An 18712-nucleotide genomic window follows, 5' to 3' on the forward strand; every position below is an offset into this window, starting at 1 on the left:
GTGTGTTTGGATGCTGAGAGCTGTTTAAAGATGAACTGCACTGAGTGCAGTTTAAGAACCAAATGGAGTCTTGATGAGTTTGTGACCAACTCTTTCTTACATCCAACAGATAGAGAGATAATAATGGAATTCTCCATGAGCTTTCATATTTAAAAAGAACAATGAGGTTTGTCTCTAGGTAATTTCAAATTGTCATCAACCTTTATTCTTGAGATCAATCGTATTAATTGCAATATTGTCTTAGTACTAAATCTTAGATTCCACAACTCAAAAATTGGTTTATTTCTATAAAATCCTTCATAATGATTAAATTGTTCGAGAAAAATAAGCATGCATGTTATCATTCAAGTATCCTATAGCAGCTGAAAGAGAAGAAAAATGACTTGACAAGAGGCAGAAAAATTGGAAAACTTTTAGATGCAAAAATCTCTAGGAAAATATTGATAAAACGATGATTAAACAAGTTTTATTGAAAATAAAAAAAGAGGTGGTAGCTGTATGAAGCCTAACCAAACACACTTGAAGGTGAAGAAAAAGTTTGGCCACTTTTCCTTTTTGTCTTTTTATATTTTTTCCTTTTCCAAGACTCTACTAGTTAATTGCACATAAAACAAATGTATCCAACTTGATCTGACAATCTAACTTGGTTAAGACTTGAGTTACAAATACCAGCAGTGTATATTGCAGATGAGCCATTCTACTCATTATCTTTATATAACACACCACACTTTATGTTTTATTATTTTATTATTTTTATTTTTTTGTTTTATTCTTGCTAAACTAAAGGAAATCTTCTACTCATCATCCACACACCACATATTTGGTAAGGAAAAAAATTAAAAAAAAAAAATCATGTGTGGTGTGTGATATAGGGATAATGAGTAAAATTTTTTATTGCAAATAAAGGAAAAAAGTGACAAAGAAAAAAGAATTTAACATAATTTATAGGTTATAACCATAAACACTTCAAACAAGTTGGCATAATTTATGAGTTACCATGAACACTTCAAAACATTTAGCATAATTTATGAGTTATCATGAGCATTTAAAACAACTTAGCATAGCTTATGGGTTAACATAAGCACTATGGTCATGCCATGATTGTAACTATTTTTTTAGATGAATTTTTACGGTCTCCAAATGTGAATGATATTGCTCGATTGCTTACAGTTGGTGAATAACGGGGAATCCTAGGAAATGTATGTACTCCGGTCACATCCATGAACTAACTATTATTTTAGAAGCAGTTGTTTCATATGATCTTTGGATATGACATGCATTTTTTTGTATGTCTGGTTCACATAACGATATTAATGTATTAGAGAGATTTTTTATTTTCGTGGAACTTGCCCAAGGGCGTGCCCCTCCAGTCAATTACACAACTAATGACAATGACTAAACTATGGGGTACTACTTTGCTGATGGTATTTATCCTAAGTGATGAACATTTGTGAAGACGATTTTATCATTCCAATGGAATTAGAAGAAAAAACTTTGCCGCAGCACAAGAATCCGCAAGAAAAGATGTGTGCCTTTGAGGTACTTCAACACCGATTTGTAATCATTCGTGGATCTTCCCGAATTTTCAAAATCAATTAGCTAACAAATATAATGAAAGCATGTGTTATTCTACATAACATGATTATTGAGGACGAGCGTTATGATAGTCAGGGTTCGAATATGGAGTATGATCAAGTTGATGATGATGTTCCAGAACTGTCGCGCAATCCAACAAACAAATTTATCATCTTCATTCATTGCCATCATGAAATTAGAGACAGCTCGACACATCATCAGATACAAGTAGATTTAATTGAACATTAATGACAGATTTATTCCCAACTATAGAAGAGAAGGTTCTGTTGGATTCTGTATCTTCTCATTAGTAGTGACCATATATTCCTGTTTCCACAATTTTCATTCTAAAAAACATGTTTTCTTCAAGAACATGTTATTTGTGAGTACTGTAATATTTTCATTATCTGTAATAGTTTAAACATTTGTAATGTCGAACTGTAATCAAGCAACATCTATCCATGTTAGACTCAAATTCAACAAACACATTTTTCTATCTTCTCAATAAATATTTGATAACGTACAAATTATAAAATAACAAACATGCTAAAGTCCTTTGTAATAACCCTCAACATCAATCTCAACAGTCAAGCAAATTATATTAATGTGCCAAGCATAAAATACAAATGTCCGAATACTGAATAAAAAATAAGTTACAAAAAAAATTGAAATTAATTTTCTGATGCATTGCGTTTCGCCAATATCTCCATTTGAAGTTGCTGGAAATATACCCGTTGAACTCCAGGCAACGTACTCATATCGAGCAACATTACTCGCTCATCTCTCTCCCACCGGCGATTTCCAATTTCTCCGCCTCCAACCTCAGTTTCTTGTCTTCTTGTCTACGTATATTTCTCTTCCTTTCTCGATCATATGTCATCTTCTCGACCTTGAGTCGAAAAAATTCATTCTCTTGAGCACGTGACTCCTTTAGGAGAGTATACTTATGTTTGCTCAGCTCCACAAGCTCATCTGATGCCTGCCTTGGGCCTTACATTTTTCTTTCTCAGTTTTTCTTCCCATTGGCCTATCCAATTCGATAACATCATTATTCACTACATTCTCGGCCTTTGTACCACCAACTGAATCCATAGGTGAATCAGGTGCAACCGTTGAGGTACATGAATATGCCGGGGATATCGTCGACCTTCGCTTCCTCTCGTCCTTTGTGCAACACTGAATCCATTTCGACTGGTCCTTCAACATCTGCCAACAATGCTCGAACTAAAATGACGTTTTCTCAAGTGATTGGTACATGATCTTCACTTTGTCAAACTTCCAATTCAAGCATAAAATCAAATAATTAACCACCCATTAAAGATAAAGGAAACATAACGCATAAATATCATAATTAAGTGTTGAAAATAATATAAAAGTGGATGCTTATACCTTGCCTTGTTCAGTCATGCTACTTTGATTCAACCCTTCAACTTGGACGAGTTTAGCAAAAAATTTATTCTTCACCTTTTGAATGCCAGGCCACCAATGTATTAAGGACCCAACACTCCACTCATTTGTACTTTATTCATACTCATTGAAGTATTGACTAACTTTTTCTCATAGTTGGGCGTGTTTTTGGTCTGTTCCCTGGATGTCATCAATGCTACTATTCAGCTATGTAGAGACAAATAACTTGTTTTCTTCGAGGGTGACGTTTGCACCCCTGGCTGATTTTCTTTGAGAGGGGGCCTCTACTTGGAGTGGGGGTGGAGAGTCATTCAAAGTTATGAGAGATTGTTCACCTTGACCACCATAAATGTGGTTAATTTCAGGCTCTGAGTCAGGAGGCTGGTAAAGAACATATTTTCATTCTCTTGTGAATCCATCTCTACAAAATTGTAGATACAGAAGAATTGCTAAAAATGTTAGACAATTAAGAACAATATTTGTAAGTGATTTTGGTAGCTGGCTCAGGAAGTCATATGGTAACATATGACCACACCTGGCACTCTCCCTCGCATGGCTGCAACAACGGCTTGCTACTATTTATTGGCCATTCAGATTACCATGCTTTGGTGGTGTGTGCCAAGCAGGCCAAATGTCCCCACGTGGATTTCTCATCATCACAACCAAGGGTGTAGAGAATTCAAATCCATCTCTAATCAGTTCACAAAATAGAAAATAAGAGTATTCTCATCCACTTCCCTAAACAGTTTTGTGTTTCAAATGTGGTTTAGAATGGTTTACAAAATTTACATTATGTGTAAGACAGGAGCTCAACTAAGATAATGACTACATAACCAAAAAACCCCAGTTGCCTTTTATGATGATGATCACAAAAAGGTTGGTTGACTCATTAAAAAATGAGTAGCACAAAGGCTATCCCAAATGCAGGAGGATGTCATGTAATAATTAGGAATAAATTCCTATATTGTCTCCTCAAGAAAAGTTACTTAAAATCAAACTTGTTTAAAATGGTGAAAATATTCACAATGAGAAAATAAAAGTAGTGGTATGTGCAATGAATGTAGGAGTGCAACAGGAATGAAAATTGCACTAGTCATGGACTAGATTCATATTTTTGAATTTTTAAATGTCGAAATGAAATGTAAAAAACTAACAAATTAAAATTAACAATCAAGGAATTAACTAAACTAAACAATCTTAATTAATCTGAAAATTAAATAGTAAAACTGAAATTATTTAGGTCTTAATTAAACTTTAATTAATCTAGTATGCAATTGAACTAAGAGATTAATAAAACTAAATTAGATTAGAAAGTAATTGATAAAATACGAACTGAGAATTGAAAAGTCTCAAAATCAAGATTCTAGAGTAAATCCTTGTATTCAAATAACAAATTCTCGAAATCAATCCATAGCAATTGTAATCACTGTTAAATGAAAGCTTAAAGAAAGTTGAAAAATAAATAACACTAAATAAATAAACAGTAAATAAAATACTCAAAAGTCTAAGTTAAATATCTCAAAAATATATCATAAATTTTAAAACTAAATTAAATAAATAGTAGAGAATAAAAAAAATAAATTAAATAAATAGAAATAGAAGTGATAAATAACAGAGAAGAAAAGGTTGGAGCGGCAATTGAAGCTCAAAAGAGTTCTTCAAGCGGCGTTGCGTTCTTTCTCTCTTTTACGCATTTTCGTCCCTTTCTTCCCAAAAAGTAAGAATAAAATACTTCCCAATGAATAATGAATTTCCAAAACTCCATCCTCTTTAGAGCATTAGCATTGGCTTCATCAAAAGTCCAGCCAAATATAAAATTTGATGAATTTCATCAAAATAAGACTGCATTAGATTAGTCAAATAGATAAATGTGAAACTTTGAGCTACAGTAAATCTATAAGTTTCTTCAAATTTGAAGGTCTACTATTCATTTATCAAATCTATTTTTTATTCACTTTTATTTCCAAATGTCTTTTTTATTCACGTTTAATCTCCAACCCTCTTGTAATAATAATGTAAGAATTAAATTAAATTATTAATCAACATATGATTAGTGTAATTGTAAAATATGAAAAAAAATAAAAATATTTTTATTAAAAAATAATATTATATTATTATTTTGATGATTTCAATGGCTAATTCAATGTGGAGTTATGACTAGGAAAGTTTTGGATTTATAGAAATTATGTATTTTTCATCAAATTTTAGAAATAACTTTGATGAAGCCAATGTCAATGCTCTTACGACACACAACCAAAAAGGCAAAAAGTGAAAGAAAATTATTAATTCCTGTTGTGTCCTTACTCCTTAGGTTTATCTCTATTCAAAACCGAAAAGTTACTGTTTTTCTTTTCTTTTCCGTCCGTCCGTGCGTGAGTTTTGGCTGCACCCTTCTATGCATGCATTTTCTCTTGTGCATCTTTTTTTTAACTTTTTTTCTTTTTTTTCTTTAAGCATCAGTGCATCTCGGCCTATATATATATATAAAAAATTAAAAATAAAATAAAATAAAAAAATATCAAAAATATATTGTGCATGTCAAGAAATATTTCTCAATTAAATCACAAGTTATAAAATTAAGCATAAACTATGCTATAAGTCAATTTAAATCACAACTCAGATTTATTCATCTTAAATATTTTTTCATCTAAAACCAATAATAATGTAATGAAATAAATAAAATATATTGATTCTAAATGTATAAAATATGCAATAACTCAGCTCAATCATTGATGGCCATCCGAGTTTGAATTTCCCTGCCACTCTCGATTGAGCCCCATTAAAAATACTTGTGAAATTACCCTCTTCCATGGAGTCACTTGAACCATCATCACAACCTTATACAGTTCTAAATAAGTACCAAACAACGTATGATTGCATACAAAGGCAATGGGTACAGTTCTAAATCAGTACCAAACAACGTGTTAATAAGTCCATGCCCAGCAAACAAGTAACCAATAGCTCACAAGTAATAGAGAAGTACGACAAGTCTTGCAAAATAATAATAATAATAATAATAATAATAATAATAATAATAATAATAATAATAATAACAACAGTAAACATAATAAAATGTCAATGTGCCTATATGTCAATTGCATGCTCTACTCTGAACCTCCCAAAACAAAATGTCAATTTAATATATATATATATATATATATCTATAGTTAACTTGTTTTCATGAGTATGTTGTTCAAATAAGATATATAAACTCCACCATTCAAATGATTAAACTTGGTGTCTAAAGATGTATTCAAAATGCTTAACTTTCAAATGACTAACTTTGAAGATCATGCCAAGCAAACAAAAATGCTTATGGAGATGCACTCAAGAAGTCTCCCTCACCAAAGTTTCATTATGCAAGATCAACAACAAGCAATTTATCTAATTTACTCACAGCAGGTCATATCTAACCCAACACTCCTCAAACATCACCTCAAGTTAATGTCTCAGACCAACAAATTATACAAATATGGGATTCCTCAAATTCACCTGTTAGATTTCGAAATGGCAAGCACAAATCATAACCAACAACCCCAAAATCAGAAACTAGATTTTGAAATGTCAAGCACAGATCATAACCAACAGCCCCAAAATAACAAACTAGATTTCAAAATGCCAAGCACAGATCATAACCATAGCATCATCAGCTACAAACCAGATTTCAAAATGCCAAGCATATGTCATAACCAACAGCCCCAAAATCATAAACTAGATTTTAAAATGCCAAGCATAGTGCATAACCAACAGTCCCAAAATTACAAACTTGGTTATTCCAAATGCCAAGCACTATGAATAACCAACAACTCCAAAATCACAAAGAAGATTTTGAAATGCCAAGCACAATAAATAACCAACAGCCCCTTGAATCACAAACAATCAGTCGAAATGCCAAGCACTCGGATTCAAAAAGAAAAGCCCCAAAAGATGCATAGCTCCAACAAGTCGAAAAGTAACAGATCATAAGCCTTGCACTTTCGAAATCATTATTCACAACAGATCGAATCGAAATGCCAAACCCTAGAGCACTGTCTAAAACCCAAGTCTCAAAAATCAAAGATTTCGAAAGTCAAAGTTAGACCCAAAGGTAAGAAGATAAAATATAGTTGTCATGTGGATCAAATTCAGCCATGGGAGATGCAAAATCGTGCGATGGAGAAGACGAAATCCAGCCATGGGAGGGGGCTTCAGTGAGTAAAATAGCAATGGGAGAGTGAGAAATACTTACATATATTTGGGCCGATAAAGAGAAACCACTGTCAATAGTGGCTACGGTGCGACAAATGGAAACGTCGATGTAACACCCCATTCCCGTAGGTTAGGAGTGTCACGTATTTTTTATAAAAATAAATCTGGCAAGAGATCCCAAATTTCATAAATGAAATTAGAATTTTATTTTGTAGAAAATGTCTAATAAAATGTCTCCAAAAAACATTAAATGAATAAACTGAATAAATTCATGTCATAAAAACATGTTTTATTTTAGAAAGTCTGAACTAAAAATAACTGCTCCTTCTACTCCTGGCCTGCCTGCTTGTATTCATCATCCTCACCTAGGTGGTTTAAAATATGAAAACAAACTAAAATGAGTCGAAGACTCAGTAAGAAATCCATCACAACGTAAATGTAATAAACATAAAATTTTCATAAAAGTTTTCATGCTGAGAGCTTAAAATTCATGATTGTTCATATTGATGCTTATACTATGCATGACTGATTTATATGAAATAACTGACTGATCTAATTTAACTGATTTATCTGATTGGCCAACACACTTAACTCTGTGTGCGAGGTTGTGCACCGACCCCACGTCCCGCTGCAGCAAGGAGAGCATTTGATAGTATTCTGGCATACTATGGTGGACCACGACTGAGTTCGTGGCTTGCACACCACCCTGAAATTGAACTGCATTAGTACCATGCATTTGAATGACCGTCTTATTAACTGATCTGATCTTATCTTACACTTGAATTTAAGATGGCTTACGTGTCTTATACACATGAGATGCATGACATAATACATACATAATTATAATTTCTGAATCTGAACATGATGCGGAATGACATGATCGTATGCTATACTGAATGACATGTTTGCATATGACATGAGTGATTCATAAATAATGGTTGTCAATGAACTGGCTTGAATAATACTTATATATAAGCTAAACTGTGATGATCCTAATTTATGATCAAATTACTTACCTAGCTGTGCTTCTTCTTGAATATCACATCGTAGCTTGCCACCTATACGAAATATTAACTATCACTAAATCTGTTTGGGAACAAAATGTACTAATATTCTACTTAATTAAATTCACATCGTAGAACATAATCAAATAAATATTATGTTTATCATATCTTAAATTATTTACAATACTAATATCATATTCTTACTTTCAAAATATAACTTAGTATAATACTTTGAGATATAATCAATTCTATTAAAATAAGTAATAAAACCTCAATTCTTAAAATAGGTTTTATTTCTTAACAAAATTATTAAATCTTATAAGAAACCTAATAAATATTAATATTGTTTAAATATACTTATCATATTCCTTATATTTTTCTATTTAAAGTATAACATAATAATTTTATTAAAATCCTACTAAATAGACAAAGGAAATATTAACTAAAATATTAGGCTCAATAGTATACTTTAAAATATATTTTAAATTCTTTAAACACTTTCGTTATAAAAAATGAGCCCATGACCAATATATTTATTTAAGTAAAAACTCATCTTTAAAATATTAAGCCCAACTCAACTTTAAATAAAATGACTTAATAAAATCCATAATTAACATATACTTAAATGTAAGGTTATAAATGTAATTATCCTTAAAACACTCGTTCAAGATACTATGGGAAGGGATTAAAAAGGGCATAAAAGTAATCTCCTCTTAACACTTGCACTGAGTGAATTAAACCTAAAAAGCAACTAATACATTCTGTAGAGAAACAGAGGCAACGAGAGAGGTGTGCGAGGCAAAGGACTCACCGAGAGGAGGTATGCGACGGAGATGGGCTGCGAGGCAGTTCTGGCGGCAAGCGGTGGTCATGGCAGCGCAACCAACGGCTTCTCTGTGGTGGTGCGACACCGAGAGAGAGAGAGAGAGAGAGAGAGAGAGAGAGAGAGAGAGAGAGAGAGAGAGAGAGAGAGAGAGTGAGTCGGAGGTGCTCTGTCACGCTGAAATGCAGTCGAGAGAGAGAGGAGGCCGGCGGCGTTCGTGGGCTTACTGGGAAGATGTGGGTTCGACGGGAAATAATCGGCCGGTAGAACAACCTGAATTGGCAGCGTCGAGGTGCTCGGCAAGAAGCCACCGCGTGGTGTACGTGTGACAGTGCTTGAAGGTCCTTCATGGTCTGCACAGTGGGGTCGCCGCGGTGGTTCCGTCGTCGAGTCGCGGCCTTTCCGATTGTTGCATCTCACTGAGTGGTGTCCGTGTGGCTTTTTATGGCATGGGCGTGCTTTGTTCCGTGAGAGTAAAACAGAGTCATGCTCTTCTGATCATTCCGTGCGACGGTGGTTTCCGTTTTGGTCTAACAAGGTCGACGACGCTACTGGTAGAGGGGCTGAGCGTGGGTTGGGTAAGGCTCGAAATGGTTCTCGGTCTGCAGCGTGATGTTTCTTCATGCAGAAGATCTAATCGTATATACATATACATATATATATATATATATATACATGATAGAGAATGCCAAAAATAAACCTTAGGAAAAGAGACGTGCATGCGATGGGAGTGGAGATGTGCGGAGCGGAGAGGAGGGAAAATGTGGAAGTTAAAAGTATAAGTTATCCTAATAACAATAAAATATTAATAGTAATCATAAAAAAGATACGATAATAATTCTATTAAAATTAACAATTTGTTAATAACATAAAATTTGATAAGATAATAATAATAATAATAATAATAATAATAATAATATTTATAGTTATAAGAAAAAATATATAAAACTTATATTATGGCCTAAACTTAGGATCGGGTTGTTACAGTCGAAGAGGACAACAGAGAGTGGAAAGAGAGAAGATCACGCGGGACTAACAACCTTAGGAGATGAGAGAGAGCTTTTGGGGATGTACAGTAATTCCTCATATACCATATATGGGAAATCATTGTAGCTCCACTAAAGCAAAATCCTAAAATAGAGAATGGGATGGGAGGGGAGTTTTTCAACTCCTTCCCAAATTTTTTCCTATAATTTAGGAATAATAATGATTAAGGGCACTGAATGTGAATGCTCTAAAACACAATCAATGACTAAGTTGCCATATTGGAAAGTGACTGAAACACAGATGCAGAGAAGGAGGAAGGGTCTATATTACTTTTGTGAATTCAATTAATTGAACCCATAGAAACAAATTGAAAAAAATACCAAACTACCCTATAAGGAGATTCAAATAAAATAGAGACAGTCGATGCACTCACCGTGTGAGAGGATTCGAGAGCGAGAGAGAGTCAGAAACCCCAACTGCACGAGCACGAGCACGTCTTTCTTTTTTTCGCTTTCCTAATTTTTGGTGCATCAGTAATGGATCATGCAAAAAACAGAGCAATTGTACAGATATTTTCTCTTTCATGAGCTACAAGTTATTGGAGAAAAATCAGTATATTTTTCATTGTTTATTATTTTTTTCAATAAAAATATTACTTATTTTTTCTCTAAAATGTTGATTTTATTTTAAAAAAGAAAACCCTTTGTTGCGTCTCGTGATTATCATAGTATGATGTTGTGTATGGACTATGATTTGAGATTTCATCTACATGTCGGCTATATTACAACAACTGTTCTTCATTCTCATCACTCATTGCTTTTTCTTTTACACGCCACATGAAACAAATAATGACAATTTGAAATTACAAGAAGATTATTATTTTTTTATTAAGAAGAATTCATTTTTTTTTCTTTTGTGGATTAGTGATGGGACCAGATCTCATTATTTTTTTTAAACAGAAAATGTATTTCTTTTATAGGCATGCATATATATATATATATATATATATATATTGCTGCTCATTTTTCAGATTCTATAAAAATCTCATGTATACCCTTTCTTTTCCAATTTATTGTGGGGGGCAGTTCTTTCATTTTGTGAGTTTCTCTTTTTTCATCCTAAGAAACGAATACACAAAACTTAGAAATATGTTGAGGAAAGGAAAATTTTGAGAATGTATCAAAAATCTTTTCGAAAAGCCTTCTGGTGTGTTTTTTCACTAGATTTTGTAAAAATAGATAGAAATATTTGGCTAAAAGTTTTGGAAAATAAATAAATTTGAAAAGTTGTTTGAATAAAATAGTTTTGAGAGTAATAATTTTTTTTTTTTTTTTTTTGTAATACTCATTTTTCTGTGTTTTTTACTTTTCAATAAAACCTCCACAAATAATTTGATTTACTTTTTCAGAAGATAAATTAAGATTGAAAGAAGCCTATATTTTGATTTTTTTTTTTTTTTTAATTTTGAAATATTTTCATTGGAAGTGCCAAAACATTAGCAATAAAATACTTGACAATTGGAGAGTGTTAAACTTGATGATGGTTCTCTTTCTAGGTACATAAAAAGTGCCAAACACCCCATATGGGAAGTTCAAAATTTAAAGAAGAGTTACCCTTCCCTTTTTTCAAACAAGCATGGCTTCATGTTTTCACCTGTTTAAGGGATGAGACTGAGAGACCACCCCTATCCCTATGATCAACATGACCCAAGTAGCCTTTCTGATGAACCCCATCAGTACCAATAATAAAAAAAAAAGGGTTCCTCAAAAAGCAGAACAATGGGGGATACAAAATAGTAAGGGAGAGGCCCTACACCAACTATATAATCTTAGACATACAATTATTTCCACAATGTGACAATACATGAACTGTTACAATCCGTGATAAATGTCATGGTATCAGTAGCACCGATCAGACATTCAAAATAACGAAGGAAAGGCCCTACACCAGCTATATATAGCAACTTGGTTAAGTTTCCAGATTAAACATAGTCATGTCCACAAGTTCTTGGAAGGAGAATGGAATCCATCTGCCTCATACAACATAAATCTGCAATAATACCTTCCTAATTGGCCTCATACATGATCATGGTTACTCTCCTTGCTTTCTGAGAGAGAACCAGTGCCTGCAGCAGTACTGGCGAAGTTCGCACCATCAAATTCTTGGGCTGTGCACTCGGTAGAATTCTTGCCAAGGTTGTATGGTGCTGCATTCATTGCCCTGCATGCATGAAGAAAGGCCTCAAATCGAAAACAGCTTTACAGCTTTCTAATACCCGTGATATTACTTGATACGAAGCAGCTTTCTAATTCAGGACGCAAATCCAATTGAACGAATAAATTTTAAAATAATGTAACAAGATGGCCCCTTGGACGTGCAAATAGGTAGACAGAAAGCTCAATCATATGTGCTAACTTTCATTAAGAAGGTCCTAAATTACTCTCCAAAGGTTCTCACGAGTTATGAGAAGAGAGAGAACTTGAATCCTAACTGACCTTTCCTTCCGCTTCTCCAAAAATCGAGCCAACGATGCTTTACGTGCCTGTGGAACAGCTGCATGGAGAATAGAATATCATTCCTATGAAGTGGTGCAAGATTCTAAATCTAATAGGTATCATTAATCTTCATGATGGGACACGGATATTGACAGCTTCATGATTGAGATAATGATACATGCTGAAAATTAAAGCCTCTTTCTCTCTCTCACAGCCAAGAAGGCTTGAGAATCATTCACAGTTTTTAGATGTGAAATTGTTCATGTCAATTACAATATGTTCATGAATAACGGCGATAAACTTCAGTATGCTCAACAAAAGGTTGCAACATAACAAGGTTCAGAGTTTTGTTGGCAAGTATGTCAATTCTTACCAGATGGAAACATAGAGGTTACAGTAACAGATCCCACAACATTAGCTTTCCGAGGCTCCACTTTGCTAACAGGAGTTATTGAAACTCCAGCGGTTTTAGCTTCCATCAATTCATCATTGCTAGTGGACCCACTTAGTGACTGGGCACCAGTATGCGAAGAAACAGATAAAGGGCTTGAAAGACCTGAGCAAGGCTGTGTGTTTTTGGGCTGGTTCAAAGGAACACCATCACCAACTGCCAATTTTGAGCTGGGTGCCTGAACTTGAGCTTTTGGATGGGCCGTATTAAAAGTTATAGAAGACCCATTCCCAGCCAGAAACATCATAGCCTGAGCCTGGAAAAGATGTCTCAATTTAAGCTCATCTATTACCGAACAGGAAGTTGATAAACAGCACTGTTTATGTTCTGAGTGTGCGTGTAGTCCTCTGTGTGTGTGTGTGTGTGAGAGAGAGAGAGAGAGAGAGAGAGGGGGGGGGGGGTTTACCTTTTCAGGGGTTATGTCATCATAGACATGCACGGCACCTGCATAAAAGATGGTCAATTGAGCAGGAGACCCAGAAGACTTGACACCGTTCCTACAAGAGATGTTTTATGTAAGACATTCAATCCCACAAAATAATTAAGTTGTGTGAGAAAATAGTTCAGTGATTTAAGGAAAAGTTTAAAAAAAAATAAAATAAACTACCCTGGCTCAGTTGTCCCAGCAATGGAAGCAACAGTGGGAATACTTGAATGTGGAGCTGTAACCGGAATTCCTCCCAGTAATGGTTGCTTCACAGTAGTGCCAACCAAATTCTGACCAGAAGCAAAATGATTCTTGAAGAAAGGGTTTCCGACCGGAATTGAAATTGCTTGGTTTGCAACAGAAAACATCTTCACATCATGAGGACGGTGCACCAAATGCACATCATGTTGCACAGGATAATAAGTCAGGGAAAAATGAGTGCCACCTTGCCTATCGTGATTGAGGAACTTCTATATGATAAAATAAAATAAATATAAAAAAACAATGTGGGGAAGGGTAGTAAAATATTAGTTGAGACTTGAAGAAAACGATATGATGTTGATAACCAACCAATGAGGTGCTTTAACAGGACTCGAAAGATTCTTTTTTTTCCTCTTCTTTTTCAATGATATTTTATGCCATAAGAATGACTCTGTTCAAATGCTGCGTTAAAAAAAATTGAATTTTTCTGAAATCTTATTTATGCAAAAATAAAGTACAATGATTTCTGTTCTGTCTCAAACAATCCCTAAAAAATTCACAAGAATATATTAAATAAAAAATGAATAATACCAAACCTGAATTTCACCCACAGACCGCTTTTTACTGTTATCAAAAGCATCTGTAGTAGTGGAGATATTCGTAAATCCAGATGACATGAGAGCATCAGTCTTGAAAGACATCAAATGAGAAAGGGCAGAGGCCTTGTTTGAGAATTGCCATTGTAAACCTTCACATTCGGTAAATCCCACAGACCCTCAGAAAATTATCAACAATTTTCAGCTAGATACACTACAGTCTATATACGTTCCACTTTATAACAATACAGACATGAGAAGAGAGCAAAAGGGGAAAAAATAAAAAAGAATAAATAAATTAAATAACTTCGAAGAGAGTGATTTCCTTTTCTTTTCACATTTTGGGCTGATTGCAGAGATAATCTGGAACACTAGAGTCACAAACAAAAACGTTATACGGGTATTCTTTCTGGGTATATATCCACAAACAGCTTAAAAAGTAAAATTAACAAGATTCATTAGGATTCACAAAATTACTAGTACTAGGTGGATAATTTGAGAAACTTTTTCACATGTTGTCCCCCCAAATAATTCCAAACTCGAAATATTAAACTTTTGTGGAACCCAATTAAATGAAAAAATATTCTGGTCTAACCTGCAATATTCAGAGAAAGAATTTTGAATCAAGAACAAAAAGGGCACTTCTTCATCTGAAAATGGGTCGGCCTAGAAAAACATTTAATTTTCATTCAGATGTTAAATTTTTAATAGTCATGCATATAAATTTACCAGCTAGAATGAATTATATAGACATGCAGAAGTCATGAAAACTATTCAAGATTCCATTGACATAAGCATATAATAAGAACATACCCGGGTCTTTGCACCTATCATTGTGAATCTCCTCCTTCACCACTGCCAAGGATTCTTTCGAGCTCAAACCCAAGAAATCTCTCTCCATATCGGACCACAAAAACCAGAAAAAAAAAAAAAATTCTGAAAAGGAAAAACCCACCTGAAAAAAGCTAATATGTACTTTACTCACCCACCAAATCCCTCCTTGCTCACATGAACTCGGAGAGAAAGATGAGAGGCAAAGCCAGAAATAGCTTCAAACCACAACAAAAGACAGAGAAGGAGAGAGAGAGAGAGAGTGAAAGATATATTAATTCGGGTGTGCTGTGGTGGAGTAGTTTTTATGAAATCTTCACCGCTCCTTTACGCACTCCTATCAGCAGGTGGTTGAGTTACCTATATATCCGGTTGGATGACCGGTTGGTCCGGTTTTGTACCACGTGCGTGAAACTTTAATTCACACATTGGCCGAGGCCCCACTTGTCAATGGTAGTACCAAAGTTCTGTACTGCAAGCAACTCTGACAAGTGTGCCAAGCACGTGACGAGTTCGTCGCGTGAATCAAGTATCAATGGGCCGCCCCTTGTAATTACTCGTTTATTTATCGACATTTTGTACGGTTCAGACAGAGATAAGCTCGTAATATAGATTCCTTCTTTATATTCAATTTTTAAATAATTAAAAATCACAATCATAAGTCACATCAGTCTAAATATTAAAAAAAATCATTCAAAGAAATTAATTTTTAAAAAATAAAATAAAGTTACGAAATAAATAAAAAATTTAAAATTTTACTCTCCCTACGTCACATTATACATTATTTTTTTTATTAATCGTATAGTTTATAAATAATAGTAGAATAATTCTCTTAATTTAGTAAGAATGAAACAAAAAAAATAAAAAATTAAGTTTGATATGTGATATAAAAATGATGAGTAAAATAAGATAAAATAAAATTTATAAAATTATATTTTTAAAAATATAGAGTTAACTTATAATTTAAAAAAATAAAAATATATTTATATAAAAATTAATAATAATTGAAGGGCAACCCCCTGGTCATTCATTAGATATAGATAAATTCATAGACATTTGAAGCTTTATAATGTTCTTTTCTTCTTAATTAAGACTTTTTTAAAAAGATCTTTTTAGTTAAGGTTGCCTTTACATGTTAAAGTGATTTAAGATGATTTAAATTGATTTATAAACAGTAATATTTTATAGATCTCGTTGAGATGTATTTAAATATAAATAAATTGAGATATATGTTTAAATATATAAAATAAGTTAAGATGAGTTTATTTTTTTTTTATAAAAAATTAAAAAAATAGTAAATTTTATAAATAATTGGTTTGGAATGACTTATAGGCTTCAATAATCTAAATGCTTTATATATAATTAAAAGAAACGTGGGAACAAAGAATATCTAAACCCCAAAACGTAAACAAAAAGCAGTTAGAAGAACAAAAGCAAAATAAAGTAAGATTGTGTTTAGATGTTGAAGTGAATTGAGTTAAGTTGAGTTGAGATGATAAAATATTATTATAATATTATTTTTTAATATTATTATTATTTTAGAATTTGAAAAACTTAAATTATTTATTATATTTTGTGTTAAAATTTAAAAAAAATTATAATAATAAATTAAAATAAATTGAGAGAAGTTAGATAACCAAACGAAGCCTGAGTCTCTCTATTAAACGAGGTTTGGATTGAAATCTTAAAGGTACATGTGTCAATAGAAGATTTTTTTTTTTTTGAACGAAGAAGGCTGACTGCAAATTATAATCAACTTTGATAAGTCAAAAATAAGCAAATTAAAACGGCACATGACGATTTGGAATGTTAAATTAGCCGTACTTATAATAATGGCCCTTTTCTTGATATTTGATCAATCAAGAAAGTTATGAATCAAAACATTTTGAGTCCTTTTTAACTCGTACCACTATAGTTCGAGAAGTTAATATTGGTTTAGTCTACACTAGAGGCTCAAGGCCCATTATTTATAAAATATAGTTATTCAAAGGAATCGTGTAACTTAAGGCAGATCCGCCTTGGTTATTATGGAGGGATAAATATCACATTATGAATATGGATGATGTGATGATTAGATAATTCTGATACATCAGGGATAAACCTTCTAATGGCTAAGCAATGTGTAAAGTCAATCAGTTTATGGTATTCATCTAATATTCTTCATGCCTATATATATGGGCAACATGTAACCTTCGAATCATCTAATTAAGCATTCTTAAATTATTATCTTTCACTTATTGCGGATTTAAGTATCAGAGGTATCACATGCACACCATACCACCCACTTAATGATTGTACGACCATGCAGAAGAGAGTGACCGAACTAGCGGGCATTAGAGAGCTTGAGCGAATGGTTGCGGAGTGGGCAAAACCCAAATAATGATTTGAGAGAGGACACAACCCCCGTAGAAGCAGCAGTCTAGATACGCGGCCCCCATCAAGGGAAGACGCCTGTAGTAACAACAAGGACATGGCGCCTCAGACTAACGACAGGGACAGGGCCCCTTAGGTGAAATCAAGACAATAGTAGGCGGATTCGCTTGAGGCAGCGCATCCTCATCTAGCAGAAGGGCGCATGCCCGAAAAGCAAGATACGAAGAAATTTATGTAGTGGACAGGTCGCCCAAGTACCAAAAACTTGACGCCTCAGTAACTATTTCCTTTAATGAAGAACATTGTGAAAGAGTATTGTACCCCTCATGATGATGCGCTAGTGGTAACCCTCTTGGTCGCTAATTACACTACTAGGCGCATCCTCATTGCCAATGAGAACTCAACAAACATATAATTTTGGGAGGCTTTCATAAAGATGGGCATAGACGCCATTAAGTTGAGACCCTCACCGACATCGCTAAGGAAGTAGAATGTCTGCTCGCTGCAGGGTTCATCAAGGAAGCTCATTACCCCAAATGGCTATTCAATGTTATCCTAGTAAAAAAAAAAAACAAATGGGAAGTGGAAAATGTGCATGGACTTCACCGACCTAAATAAAACTTGCCCAAAAGATAACTTTCCCCTACCATGAATTGATGTCATTGTAGACGCCACTTCAGGAAACAAGATGTTGAGCTTTATGGACGCTTATTCAGGCTATAACCAAATTTGAATGTACCCAGTAGATGAAGAGAAGTCCTCATTTATCACAGACCGTGGGTCGTATTGCTACCAGGTCATGTCGTTTGGTCTGAAGAACGAAGAGGCAACCTACCAGAGACTGGTCCACCGGATGTTTAAGAACCAAATAAGGCAGACCATGGAAGTTTACGTGGATGACTTGTTAGTTAAAAGCAAAGAGCAAGCCCAACATCTCATCGACCTAAGAGAAGCGTTCATAGTACTACGATAGTACAAGATGAAGCTGAACCCATCGAAGTGAGCATTTAGAGTTGGGTTGGGTAAGTTTTTGGGGTTCATTGTATCGAAAAGAGGATTTGAAGGCTCCCTAGAAAAAATTGAAGCAATCATGAATATGAAGCCGCCAAATAGCCTAAAGGATATGCAATGGTTGGCGGGAAGAATAGCAGCCTTGAACAAGTTCGTATCCATATTCACAGACAAATGCCTCCCCTTCTTTAGGGTATTGCGGAAGGTACACTCCTGAAACGAGGAGTGTGACGAAGCTTTCCAAAAGTTGAAATAGCATTTGAGTGATCCGCCACTCTTGCGGCAACCTATAGAAGGAGACACACTTTATACGTATCTAGCGGTATCCCCCACACCGTTTCAA

General features: G+C 34.1%; 1 protein-coding gene across 5 annotated transcripts; it reads right to left on the reverse strand.

Annotated features, from left to right (window-relative positions):
- Positions 1-11770: 11770 nt before the first annotated feature.
- On the reverse strand, positions 11771-15296 carry LOC108995501 (protein TIFY 6B-like). Of its 5 annotated transcripts, none has more exons than XM_035686499.1 (8): positions 14968-15296; positions 14750-14820; positions 14155-14306; positions 13538-13824; positions 13337-13427; positions 12853-13186; positions 12480-12537; positions 11771-12204 (listed from the first exon to the last, which is right to left on the reverse strand). In XM_035686499.1, the coding sequence occupies exons 3-8, from the start codon at positions 14257-14259 to the stop codon at positions 12060-12062; spliced, it is 1020 nt and encodes a 339-aa protein (XP_035542392.1). In that variant the 5' UTR covers positions 14260-14306; positions 14750-14820; positions 14968-15296; the 3' UTR covers positions 11771-12059. The 5 variants fall into 5 exon arrangements, with proteins under 5 accessions (XP_035542392.1, XP_035542391.1, XP_018826623.1 ...); XM_035686498.1 differs by having other exon boundaries at positions 13538-13827; positions 14968-15295; XM_018971078.2 differs by lacking the exon at positions 14750-14820.
- Between the last annotated feature and the right edge of the window lie 3416 nt (positions 15297-18712).

Source organism: Juglans regia, chromosome 16 (genome assembly GCF_001411555.2).
Source record: "Juglans regia cultivar Chandler chromosome 16, Walnut 2.0, whole genome shotgun sequence".
In the NCBI taxonomy this organism is placed as follows: domain Eukaryota; kingdom Viridiplantae; phylum Streptophyta; class Magnoliopsida; order Fagales; family Juglandaceae; genus Juglans; species Juglans regia.